Source organism: Perognathus longimembris, chromosome 13 (assembly GCF_023159225.1).
Source record: "Perognathus longimembris pacificus isolate PPM17 chromosome 13, ASM2315922v1, whole genome shotgun sequence".
NCBI classification, from domain to species: domain Eukaryota; kingdom Metazoa; phylum Chordata; class Mammalia; order Rodentia; family Heteromyidae; genus Perognathus; species Perognathus longimembris.
The window spans coordinates 13,378,190-13,391,339 of record NC_063173.1 but is presented as its reverse complement, the minus strand read 5'-3'; the positions used below and the strand labels follow the sequence as shown (position 1 = coordinate 13,391,339).

At 40.1% G+C, this 13,150-nt stretch overlaps 2 protein-coding genes across 2 annotated transcripts; one reads left to right on the top strand and one right to left on the bottom strand.

Annotated features, from left to right (window-relative positions):
- The first annotated feature begins 702 nt into the window (after positions 1 to 702).
- Positions 703 to 1,674, top strand: LOC125362336 (olfactory receptor 51S1). Its single transcript, XM_048361141.1, has one exon. The coding sequence runs from the start codon at positions 703 to 705 to the stop codon at positions 1,672 to 1,674; it is 972 nt and encodes a 323-aa protein (XP_048217098.1).
- Positions 1,675 to 8,514: 6,840 nt separating this feature from the next.
- LOC125362032 (olfactory receptor 51A7-like) lies at positions 8,515 to 9,485 on the bottom strand. The gene has a single exon (XM_048360687.1). The coding sequence runs from the start codon at positions 9,457 to 9,459 to the stop codon at positions 8,515 to 8,517; it is 945 nt and encodes a 314-aa protein (XP_048216644.1). The 5' UTR covers positions 9,460 to 9,485.
- Positions 9,486 to 13,150: the final 3,665 nt, after the last annotated feature.

Genomic DNA, 13,150 nt, shown 5'->3' with positions numbered 1-13,150 from the left:
AATAATAGAAGCTACAGTTATACATGGCACGTTGAAAGTTGTTACAACTGTGATATAACAATCGTTACCATAACATGGAGTTCATTTCACTTAGCATCATCTTATGTGTTCATAAGGGTATAGCTATTGGGCTCTGTGATGCTCTGCTGTGACTTGCCTAAACCTGTGCTAATTATTCCCTATAAGGGAGACCACAGAGTCCATGTTTCTTTGGGTCTGGCTCACTTCACTTAGTCTAATTTTTTCCAAGTCCTTCCATTTCCTTACAAATGGGGGCAATGTCATTCTTTCTGATAGAGGCATATAATAAGGACCCAGATTTTTACAGATAAGCAGCCCTATTTGCTGTCAGTTATTCTCTTTGTCACATTGAGAAAGTTCGTTTCTCATTTGGAGATAGATACTGGGCAAACATGTTTTGGGTGGATAGTTGGTTTACTTGCTTGCCTGTTTGTTTTGAGAAAGTCTCCCTATGTAGCCGGGGCTGCCCGTTACTCTCCATCCTCCTGCCTCCACATACTAATTACTGAGGGCCCATAGAACAGCATGGGCTACCATGCCTGGCTTGGGTATCTGTTTGTGTGGTGCAGGAAAGAGGAGATGCAGGCTATTTTAGAAAGCATCATACAAATGGGTTACGAAATTAACTAAACCTTGTCAATCCGTTTTTAGGTTTCAGAGTTCAAAGTGTGACCCTGAACTATGTCAACACTCTTCACCCTGACAGCCTCCAACACCAGCACTTCAATGGCCCCTACCTTCCTGCTAGTGGGTTTGCCTGGCTTGTCTGCTGCACCATCCTGGTGGACGATACCCCTCCTCACTGTCTACCTCCTCTCTGCTGTGGGCAATGGTACTGTCCTTTGGATCATTGTCCTGGAGCCCACTCTGCACCGGCCAATGTACTTCTTCCTCTCCCTGCTTAGCATGTCTGATGTTGGCTTGGTCTCAGCCCTGATGCCCACCTTGCTGGGCCTGGCTTTTGCTGATGCTCATGTGATCCCTGCCTCCGCCTGCCTCTTACAGATGTTCTTTGTCCATGTCTTTTCTGTCATGGAATCCTCAGTCTTGCTTGCCATGGCATTTGATCGAGCACTGGCTATCTATCGCCCTCTCCACTACCCATCACTCCTCACCAATGGGGTCACTAGCAAGATTGGTCTAGCCATTGTTTTCCGATGCCTGGGTCTCCATCTGCCTCTGCCGTTCCTCCTGGCCCACATGCCCTACTGCCACTCACAGATCCTGACCCATTCTTACTGCTTACACCCAGATATAGCCCGCCTTGCCTGCCCAGGAGCTTGGGGAACAATCTACAGCTTAGTTGTAGTCCTATCAGCCATGGCAATAGACCCCTTGCTTATTTTCTTTTCCTATGGCCTCATTGTCAGGGTGTTGCAGACTGTGGGGTCCAGGGAGGACCGCTGGAAGGCTGCTCAAACCTGTGCTGCCCACCTGTCTGCTGTGCTTCTCTTCTATGTGCCTATGATTCTCCTGGCCCTCATTGACCGGCTCAAGTTGCCCCTCCCTCAGCCTGCCCATACACTTCTCTCTTACATCCACTTCCTGCTTCCTCCACTGTTAAATCCTATTCTGTACAGTGTCAAGATGAAGGAGATTAGAGAGAAGATACTCAAGAGGATTCATCCCAGGAAGGTTGGCTGTGCTCGGTGAGTGAGATGTCCTTCCATGTTTGCTTGGAGAAGGCACCCACACCAAAGCTGCCAGCACTAAGAACTGTTTGCTATGCATGAAATGGCCATTCTGGTAGACAAGTGCCTATGTGTCATTGTAGCTGCCTCTCCCTAGAAGTGTGCATGTGGTATGTTTAAGAAAGCCGAAGAGAATGGATGCAAGCCATCCACAGTTGTACTCTGTGTCAGTACATCGATAGACTCTAGGTCTTGCCGCAAGCGTGCATATACTGGGCTGCTGTTCTCTGGTTGTTAAGTCACTCACTCTGCCTGAATAACTAAGAAAGGTAGAGAGTTGGACGGAAGACACAGCAGAAGAAGGAGAAGACAGAAACATCCTGCCCAGCTGGATGGAGGGCATTCCATATGTGTTGCCACCTGATAAGAAGATTCTGACTGATTCAAATTAATTACATGACAGAAGATGCAGTGAATCTTTCATTTAGGCATTTTCCATAGAGACAATAACAAATAAAAGAAAACAATTGGTTATTTTTAATTCTTTTGTTTTCAAAAGGTTCATATGATGTTTTAATATAAAGCATGTTTGTTGTTACAATTAAATATATCATATGCAAAAAATGCTGTCTTAACTCTTTATTGCCTAGTAGTAGCTTTGCACATCCATAGCCACATCAATGAGGGTCGATATGAGGACAATGGGCTTATTTTCACGGTATCTCTGAGTTTGGGCATATGATTTTATTCTACTAAATTTCATCTTCATGATCAGTTTGCATAAATAAGAGTTTAGGAAGTGTAGCTATGGCTCAAAGTGGTATAGAGCTAGCCTTGAGCAAAAGAGCTCAGGGACAGTGCCCAGGTCCTTAGCTCAAGCCCCATGATAAACAAAAGAGGAGGGAAAATTTGATATTTTTCTGAGATGTAGCGCAGTGGTAAAGTGCTTGCCTAGCAAGTATAATATCCTGGGATCAAACCCCAGTACCAAAAGAAGAAGAAAGAACGAAAGAACGAAAGAAAGAAAGAAAGAGGGAGAGAGAGAGGGAGGGAGGGAGGGAGGGAGGGAGGAAGGGAGGGAGGGAGGGAGGGAGGAAGGGAGGGAGGGAGGGAGGGAGGGAGAAAGGAAGGAAAAGGAAGGGAGGGAGGGAGAGAAGGAAACGAAAAGACAAGTATCCTTTTTATCAACAGGGTTTTTTCAAAATGTACTGTGTAAAGTTATTTCTTTTTTCTTTCATTTTTTAAAAAATAATAATTATTTATTTATTGTCAAAATGATGTACAGAGGGGTTACAGTTTCAAACGGTAGGCCATGGGTACATTTCTTGTACTATTTGTTACCTCCTCCCTCATTCCCTCCCCCCCTCCCCCTCTCCCTCTCCCCCCATGAGTTGCTCAGTTGGTTAACACCAAATAGTTTTGCAAGTACTGCTTTTGTAGTCATTTGTCTTTTTATCCTTTGTCTCTCGATTTTGATATTCCCTTTCTCTTCCCTAGTTCTAATAACAGTATATACAGTATCCAGGGTACTCAGATGAGATACAGTGATAGCATGGGGACAACCACAGGAAGGGGATACAAGAGGATCATCAAGAAAAGAAGCTACAGTTTCACATCGCATGTTGAAAGTAATTACAACAGTGATATAACAGTTGTTTCCATAACATGGAGTTCCTTTCACTTAGCATCATCTTATGTGTTTGTAAGGGCATAGCTATTGGGCTCTTGTGATCCTCTGCTGTGACTAGCATTATTTCCTATGAGGGAAACCATAGAGTCCATGTTTCTTTGGGTCTGGCTCATTTCACTTAGTATAATTTTTTCCAAGTTCTTCCGTTTCCTTATGAATAGAGCAATGTCATTCTTTCTGATAAAGGCATAAAATTCCATTGTGTATATGTACCACATTTTCCTGATCCATTTGTCTACTGAAGGGCATCTGGGTTGGTTCCATATTTTAGATATGACAAATTGTGCTGTGATGAACATTGTTGTGCTGGTGGCTTTCGTGTGTTCTTGTTTGTAATCTTTTGGGTAGATGACCAAAAGTGGGGCTGCTGGGTCAAACGGGACCTCTATGTTTAGCCTTCTGTGGAATCTCCATACCGCTTTCCAGAGTGGCTGAACCAGTTTACATTCCCGGTAAAGTGCTTGCTTCGTATACATGAAGCCCTGGGTTCTATTCCTCAGCACCACACATATGGAAAAAAGCTCGAAGTGGCGCTGTAGCTCAAGTGGCTGAGTGCTAGCCTTGAGCAAAAGGAAGCCAGGGAAGTGCTCAGGCCCTGAGTTCAAGCCCCAGGACTGGCAAAAAAACAAAACCAAACAAATCTTTCATTTTTTTCCTTTGGTTTATCCCATGTTGCCCTGTTGTCACTATATTTGATTTTGGTACTCTGTGTCTTGTATATATGTTTTCTGGTTTGGCAAAGGAAAGGAACAACAAAATGGTGAGACAAAGGACAAAGTGTGAACCAATGCAACAGTGATACTCACAAGACACTATGTTGGAAATGAACTTTCCAACTTGGAGGGGAGGGGTCAGGGAGGAGGAAATGGGAGTAAATGAGGGAGGGGTAACAATGTTCAACAAGAAATGTCCTCATTACCTTACTTATGTGACTGTGACTCCTCTGTACATCACCATGATAATAAAATTAAGTTAAAAATTTTAAAAGAGTTTAATATATGTAATAAGAGTCAGGCTCCAGGATGACTTTCCAGTTGAGTGTGGCTCCTGTGGGTAGTGCTTATGGTATACTGCATGTGCGTAGCACATCGCTGGTAGGTACAGCCTCCATGGTAGGTACTGGTCTCCTCCATGATCTCCATAATGACACACAGAAGAGAACGTGTGCAAAGTCTAAGCATGGAGCAAGTCCCTGCTGCTTGGACAGCTGGAGCAGAACCATCAAGTGAAGCAACCTAGATGAGGAAGACTCAGGCCAGCTGCTGACCAGAAAACATTGCCAGGGATATTGTCAAAGCAAACAGTTGAAGTTTGGGAGTTGCTATTCAGCAAAAGTAAACTAAGTATGGTGGAGTTATGCTTTTATTGTATACTCTATATGCATGGTTAACTTCCCCATTTTCTTCTTTGATTAATTTTAAGTTTTATGTACAGAGGGATTATAGTTACATAAGTCAGGTAAAGAATACATCATTTCTCACACTTTTCCCCTCTTGACCACCCCTTTCACCCAAAGTTATATAGTTCATTTCCAAAACAGTGTCTAGTGAGAATCACTGCTGAATTGGTTCACTCTTCGACCCACCATTTGTGTGCTTCCTCTTTCCCTCCCCAAATCGGATAAACTTATACACAAGACAAAGGGTACAGAAATTTTTCCAAAAAGCAAAAAAAAAAAAGAATAAGCTAAAGAAAAAAAGGAAAAAAAAGAATCGCAAACAGTACAATAAAAAGCCTCTTGTTTCCATTTCTTCAAGTTCATTTCAATAAGCCTCATTTTACATGATCATATGCACATAGCTATGGGGTCCTTGTGATCCTCTCCTAAGAATATCCTTCTTTGTTCTTGCTGTGTGAATGTTTAGAGTATTGTTTCATTAATCATGTCCAAATGCAATCATTTGTCTTTTAGCCATTGGATTTGCTTGTGGATTTATATGCACATTCTAATTATTGCAAATGAGAGAAGCTATGCATCCTCTTTCTTTGGGTCTGGCTTACCTCACTTAATATAATTTTTTTCCAAGTGTTCCCATTTCCTTATGAATGGAGCAATGTTATTCTTTTTTATGGAAACAGAATTCCGTTGTGTATATATACCACATTTTCTTGATCCATTCATCTACCGAGGGGCATCTGGGTTGGTTCCATATCTTAGCTATGGTAAACAATGCTGCAATGGATGAACGTGGTTGTGCTGGTGGCTTTGGTGCAGCCTGGTTTGTGGCCTATTGGATAAATGCTCAGGAGTGGGATTTCTTGGTCATAGGGAAGCTCTATGTTCAACTTCTTGAGGAACCTCCATACTGCATTCCAGAGTGATTGAACTAGTTTGCATCCCACCAACAATGTAGTAGGGTTCCCTTTAGGCCACATCCTCACCAGCATACTTGGGTGAAGGAGAATCTCAATGTTGTTTTGATTTGCAGGTCTTTTATGGCCAGGGATATTGAGCAGTTAGTGCCTCGTGTGTCTATTGGTCATTCTTATTTCTTCTTTGGAGAAATCTCTCTTTAAGTCTTTACCCCACTTATTAATGGGGTTGTTATTTCTTTGAGGATTTGTTTTTGGAAGATTTAATTTTTGATCGCTTAGTATATTTAAGGTATGAGACCCATGTCTGATGTATAACTAGCAAATATTTTTCTCCCATTCTGTGGGCTTTCTACTTATCTTGCTAGCTATGTTGTTTACCATGCAGAAACTCTTCATTTTGATGCAGTCTCATTAATCCAGTCTTTCTTCAATTTGTTGTGATTCTGGATCTTTTCTTAGGAAGTATTGAGCTGTTTCAAAGAGCCCTATTGTTTCTCCTATCCCTTCCTGTAGTATTTTTAGGGTATCTGTTCTTACATTAAGGTCTTTGATCCATTTGGAGTTAATTCTGGTACAAGGTGATATATAAGGATATAACTTCAGTTTTCTGAAAATGTATAGCCAATTCTGGCAGCACCATTTGCTGACAAGGCTATCTTTCTTTTATTCTGTATTTGGTTCCCTTATCAAATATTTGATGGCTATTGGTCTGTGCGTTCATTTCTGTGTCTTCAGTTCTATTCCATTGGTCCTCAGGCCTATTCTTGTACCAGTAACAAACTGTTTTTATTACTACAGCTTTGTGATAGAGTTTGAATTTTGGTGTTGATATTCCTCCAGCACTGTTCTTCCTGCTAAGGACTGTTTTGCTATTTGAGGTCTTCTGTTATTCCATATGAATTTTTGTATTGCTTCTCCTATATCACTGAAGAATGTTGGCGTTTTGATGGGTATTGTATTGAATTTGTAGCTATCTTTGGACAGTGTTGCCATTTTCATGATGTTAATCCTCCAATCCAGGAGCATAGGAGGTTTTATCATTTCCTTAAATCTGCTTTAATTTCCTTTTTCAGGTTTTTTAAGTTTTCATCGTAGATGTCCTTCACAACTTTGGTTAAGTTAATTCCTAAGTCTTTTTGAGGCTATTATAAATGGAGTTGCTTTCCTGATTAAGTCTCACTCTTCTCATTGTTGGCAAACAGAAAAGATCCTGCTTTCTGTAGGTTAATTTTATACCCTGCTACTTTGCCAAAGTTCTGGATCAGCTTGAGTAACTTGGGAGTGAAGTCTATGGTTTTTGTTTTTGTTTTTTTAATATAGGATCGTGTCATCTGCAATGAGGGAAACTTTTACTTCTTTCCCTATTTAGTTCCCCTTTATGTTTGTCTCTTGCTTTATTGCTCTAGCTAGGAATTCCAGTACTATATTAAAGAGGAGTAGAGAAAGCAGAAATTTTTGTCTCATTCCTCCTCGTCCTCCTCCTCCTCCTCCTCCTTCTCTCTCTTTCTCTTTCTCTCCCTCTCTCTCTCTTTCTCTCTCTCTCCTATCCTACTAGACCTAGGGCCTGAATCCCTGAGCTCTCTTGCTTAAGGACAGCACTCTTATCACTTGAACCACAGCCATTTCTGGCTTTCTGGTGGTAAATTAGAGATAAGAATCTCATAAGACTTTCCTGCCTGGGCTGGCTTTGAATCACAATCCTCAGATCTCAGTCACCTGAGTAGCTAGGATTGCAGGTATGAGCCACTGGTGTGGGGCTCACTGGAAGATTCTTTGTCTCTCAAATACAGTTTCTAAAGTCCCTGAAATGCTAGGTTCTGTCTACAAAATGTGAAGAGGAGAAAGTGTGGGGTTAAATCAGTTGATAGCTACCGTGACTCATACCAGCAGAATTGGCAGGACTCATCCTGATCTTCATTGCCTACTAAATGGTAAGACAACCTGTGTTTCCTTGTTCTAGAAACTTCTCTAAATATTATTTGTTCTCAATGTTTATTACACCCCATTGGGCCACACATTTGCTTTCTTTTAAACTATTCTTTTACTACAAATTTTCACACATCTATGGAGAACATTATGGGCAAGTTACTTTTATGACAGGGGGTTTAAAGTTGAATAATCCACAGCCATTTCCCTGGTACTGTTAGCAATATAAATGGGCCTTTGACAATGGAATCAGGAAAATGAATCCCCTTGTGCTACAATGTTGCCAAAAGCCAACACCCTTCTATAATTTCTTCTTCCCAAATTGACTTCACCAAGGATGGGCTTGAGCAAATGTTGAGAGTTTCTGTGGTCTCCCTTTTCACACACCCCGGGTCAGATGCCTTAAACATGAATGTGTGTGACAATTGCCTGGGATTTTGCTGGAATGCAGATCAACTCAAGCTTTCAGAACACCAGAGGCAGCCATTTTGCTAACTTTCTTGATGATTGCCACTGCTGCTTAATGAGTCACACTTTGAGTGGTATAGTAGAGAACAGACACAGACAAACTCAGACTTATAGAGTTTAATGCAAATCACAATAAGGAATACAATAAAGAATCCAGTACAGAGATACTAAATGGTTTTACAATCTTATAGGTTACTCCTAGTCACCTTCTTCTGTAGAACATTTATTTTATATTCTTACTCTTCCTTATTTTACCTGAGAATGGATGTCTTTAATCATTCAAATAACAATAAAAAATTCAGATAATCTCTATGACATAAATACTTCTTCCTCATTACCAGAACAATTAAAATGATAGGCTTGATTGAATGAAGCTAAAGCCTGAAGTATATGGAACAATCTCTTTTGGAAACAACATTGTCCCGCTCCTAAGATAGTTTATTATAGGGAAAAATGGAATTTTTACCTTCGTCTCTTCAGGCCCAGTTTTTCCCAGACTTTCTCTCTGATCTGCCGAGTTTTTACACAATATACAATTGGATTCATCAAGGGGGGTACCAACAAGAAAGCATCTGCTATAAGAATCATTGCTAAAGGTGACTTATGCTTAGCAAAGCGATGCATGACAGCCAGGATGATGATGGGCACATAGAAGATGAGCACAGCACAGATGTGGGAGACACAGGTGTTAAGAGCTTTGAGCTGCTCCCCATGGGATGCAATGCCCAATACAGTCTTTAGGATGAACACATAGGAGACAGCAATGAATACGCTGTCTGACATCATACAGAATGCAACAAACAGCCCATAGTAAAAGTTAACCCTGTTGTCAGAGCAGGCCAGCTTCATGACATCCTGGTGGAGGCAGTAGGAGTGAGATAATAGTCGCTTATGACAGTATCTGAGTCTCTTTAAAGTGAAAGGAAGGGGAAGCACTAGAAGAATGCTTTTAACAGCAAATACCAGTCCAACATACCCAACTCTAGAGCTGGTGAGAATGGAGCTGTATCTCAGGGGGTGACGAATGGCTACAAAGCGATCAAAGGACATGACCAGAAGAACTGAAGACTCCATGTCTGTGAATCCATGGATGAAGAATTCCTGGGCAATGCATGCATCTGCAGAAATCTCCATGGAATTGAATAAGAAGATTCTTAGCATAGTGGGAATGGAGGAGAAAGACAGACCCAGGTCAGAGAGAGCTAGCATGGAGAGGAAATAGTACATGGGCTCATGCAGGGAAGGCTCTGTGCTGATGACACAGAGGATGGTGCAGTTACCCAGAATGGCCATTACATAGATGAGACAGAGAGGAATGGAGATCCAAATGTGCATATACTCAAGACCTGGGATCCCAACCAACACAAATGAGGAGACTTCAACTTTCGAGGCATTGAGATCAATCATCCCAAATAGGTCTTTGTTTAGCTGCTTCCAGATCTGAAATGACACCAATCATAGACAAAAATGCTTTTGAGTTTTAGTAACCAAGCAGAACTAAGCTTACTTAATTAAGGTTTGGATTAAATATAGCTCCAACTTACGGAACAGGAAAGCCAGGCATGATGGTGCACCCCTGTAATCTCGGTAGTAGGGAGTCCAAGTCAGAGGGATCACAATTTCGAAGCCAGTCTGGGCTACATGGTGTGTTTAAATCCAGCCTGGGATGTAAAGTGGCATACTGTCTCAAAATTAACAAATCAAATAAGAGGCAAGAAATAATGTACTACCATTTTTTCTATACAAAGAAAAATGTACCGTGTATTTAAAGAGGTTCTTCATAGTATTTATTTAAGGACTTCATGCTAGCCTTCAAATCTATTTTTATAGAAATACTTCTTCTCAGATATATTTCTAAACTGTAACTAAACTTAACTAACTAAACTAGAACTATTACTAAGAATACCAAAGTGCTTTGATATGCTTTCTTCGATCATAGCTTTTGATATTTATAATTAATTAAAATAAGTAGTCTTTTGTAACATAAAACGATTCAGATATCAAGATTGTTCAGTGTAGCATGTTTTTATGTCATGCAACTTGACTGTAAACTATACGTTTAGTTTTTGTTCTTTTATTCTGGGGAATGTGGTAGTTTTCTGTAGAGAATTCCATATTCTGGGATTTTTCTCACTCATTGCATTTCTCTGACAGGATTAACCTGTTTCTCTGTATCTTACATGTCCTGTACATTGGTGATTATTTCTAGGATATGGGAAGGATCCAGGATGGAAACATGGGTAGATGAATGCATTCATTCATACAAAGGCACCTTATGAGTAATTTCTTTAGCAAGAAACTAAAGCTATATGATTTTTATGGTATTCCATAAAATATGCGTGTACTTAGGATTGAAGTACTAATGCACTTCAAGTTCCTGAACTATTCAGGAAAATGGATGTAATCAAGGTCAGATAAGGATAAGAAAATGAATGCCAATGTCCACAGCTAAAACTTTCTGATAATTTTGTGCACTAGCATGTAAGATAACACACTCTCTTGGAAGGGGCCATATCATTGTAATAATAGAGATCATTGTTTTTAGTAACTCAATAGTAACAGAGAGATTGAGACAACATCATTGCCACAGACAATTGGCTCTATTCAAATGTCCCTCAGTGGACGAATGGATCACAAAAATACAATACAGATAGATAGATAGATAGATAGATAGATAGATAGATAGATACACACAATTGAATTCTACCTTCCTTCAGAAAGAATTATATTGTGCCATTCATAAGGACATGGAAATACTTGGAAAAAATTATATTAAGTGAAGTAACCCAGAGCCAAAGAAGCATAGACACTATATGGAAAATGAACTATATATCTTATAGGTGGGGATGGGAGGGAAAAGAAAAAACAGCAACAGAAGGGATGACATGGTTCAAAAAAAATCTGTACTTATTATTCATTACCTGATTCATGTAACTTTAACCACTCTGTATATCAATATTACAATAACAATAAAAAAGAATCATAAAGGAAAAAAAAGATTGTGCAGTGTTCAGGTGCCCCCCTCCCCATAATACAGTGCTACAGGAATAAGGATTAAAAGAGGCCCAAATATTAACTTAAAGCTCACAGTAATTATATTTCAACTAAAGTGCATAGTTAAATTTGGCTGATGATATATTGGTGTAAAAGCTGTAAACTTTTTTATATTTTTAAAAATATTTTCCAGACTAGTTTTAAATCATGTTTGCCAAAAAGAAAAGCCACAACTGATACAGATCGTTTCACCTAAAAGAATAAAATATTTATATTCTGGCCATTTATTTAAAAATATTGACCCTTGGTTCCCGAGGAAGACGGCGGAGGAGAAGCAGAGCCCTTGAAGAGCTCCCTCCAATATCGTAGTTTTCTCACCCCATAGAAACTGTTACTCCTAGAAAGACAGCCAAAATGACATGATCCTATACCTAAAGAATCCCATAGACTCTACCCCCAAGCTACTAGAGCTGATCCAAAACTTTGGCAAAGTTGCAGGATATAAAATAAACCTTCAAAAATCAATGGCCTTTCTCTATGCTAACAACCCGAAGACCGAGGCTGAAATCAGGAAAGCAACTCCTTTTGCAATAGCCCCCCAAAAGCATAAAATACCTAGGAATAACCTTAACCAAAGAAGTGAAAGACCTCTTTGATGAGAACTTTAAAAGCTTGAAAAATGAAATTAAGTCAGAACTAAGAAAATGGAAAAACCTCCCATGCTCCTGGATTGGGAGGATTAATATAATCAAAATGGCAATATTGCCAAAGGCTATCTACAAATTCAATGCAATACCCATTAATATCCCAACACCATTCTTTAATGAAATAGAGGAAGCAATCCAGAAATTCATATGGAACAATAAAAGACCTAGAATAGCAAAAACACTCCTAAGCAGAAAGAACAGTGCTGGAGGAATTACAATACCCAACTTCAAGCTGTATTATAAAACTATAGTAATAAAAAACAGCTTGGTATTGGCACCGGAACAGGCCTGAACACCAATGGAACAGAATTGAAGACCCAGAATTGAACCCACAGAACTACGCCTACTTAATCTTTGATAAAGGAGCTAAAACAATAGTATGGAAGAAAGATAGCCTCTTTAACAAGTGGTGCTGGCAAAACTGGCTCAACACATGCAACAAACTAAAACTAGATCCTTATATATCACCCTGCACCAAAATCAATTCCAAATGGATTAAAGACCTTGAAATCAAAACAGGCACCCTGAAAACACTAAAGGAAGGAGTAGGAGAAACACTTGGGCTCCTTGGCACAGGACAGAACTTCCTTAACAAAGACCCTGAAAGGCTACAAATCAAAGAAAGGTTGGACAAATGGGACTGCATCAAACTGCAGAGCTTCTGCACGGCAAAGGACATAGCTCTCAAGATAAACAGAAAGCCCACAGACTGGGAGAAGATCTTTACCGGACATTCAACAGACAAAGGCCTCATCTCTAAAATATATGCAGAACTAAAAAAATTACCTTCTTCCAAAACAAAACCTCAAAGAACCAATAGTCCCCTCATCAGGTGGGCTAAAGACTTACAAAGAAACTTCTCTGATGAGGAAATGAGGATGGCCAATAGGCATATGAAAAAATGCTCTACATCACTGGCCATAAAGGAAATGCAAATCAAAACAACATTGAGATTCCATCTCACCCCAGTAAGAATGTCATATATCAAGAAAACTAATAATAACAATTGTTGGAGGGGATGTGGCCAAAAGGGAACCCTACTCCATTGTTGGTGGGAATGTAAACTGGTTCAGCCACTCTGGCAAGCAGTATGGAGATTCCTCAGAAGGCTCAATATAGAACTCCCCTATGATCCAGCACCCTCACTGTTGGGTATCTATCCAAAAGCTCACAAACAAAATCACAGTAATGCCACCAGCACAACAATGTTCATTGCAGCACAATTTGTCATAGCGAGAATCTGGAACCAACCCAGATGCCCCTCCATAGATGAATGGATCAGGAAAATGTGGTACATTTACACAATGGAATTTTATGCCTCTATCAGAAAGAATGACATTGTTCCATTTGTAAGGAAATGGAAGGACTTGGAAAAAGTTATACTAAGTGAAGTGAGC

Bases quoted from the DNA above. Each gene is read 5' to 3' on its own strand.
- LOC125362336 (XM_048361141.1), top strand. From the start codon at position 703: ATGTCAACACTCTTCACCCTGACAGCCTCCAACACCAGCACTTCAATG.
- LOC125362032 (XM_048360687.1), bottom strand. From the start codon at position 9,459: ATGATTGATCTCAATGCCTCGAAAGTTGAAGTCTCCTCATTTGTGTTG.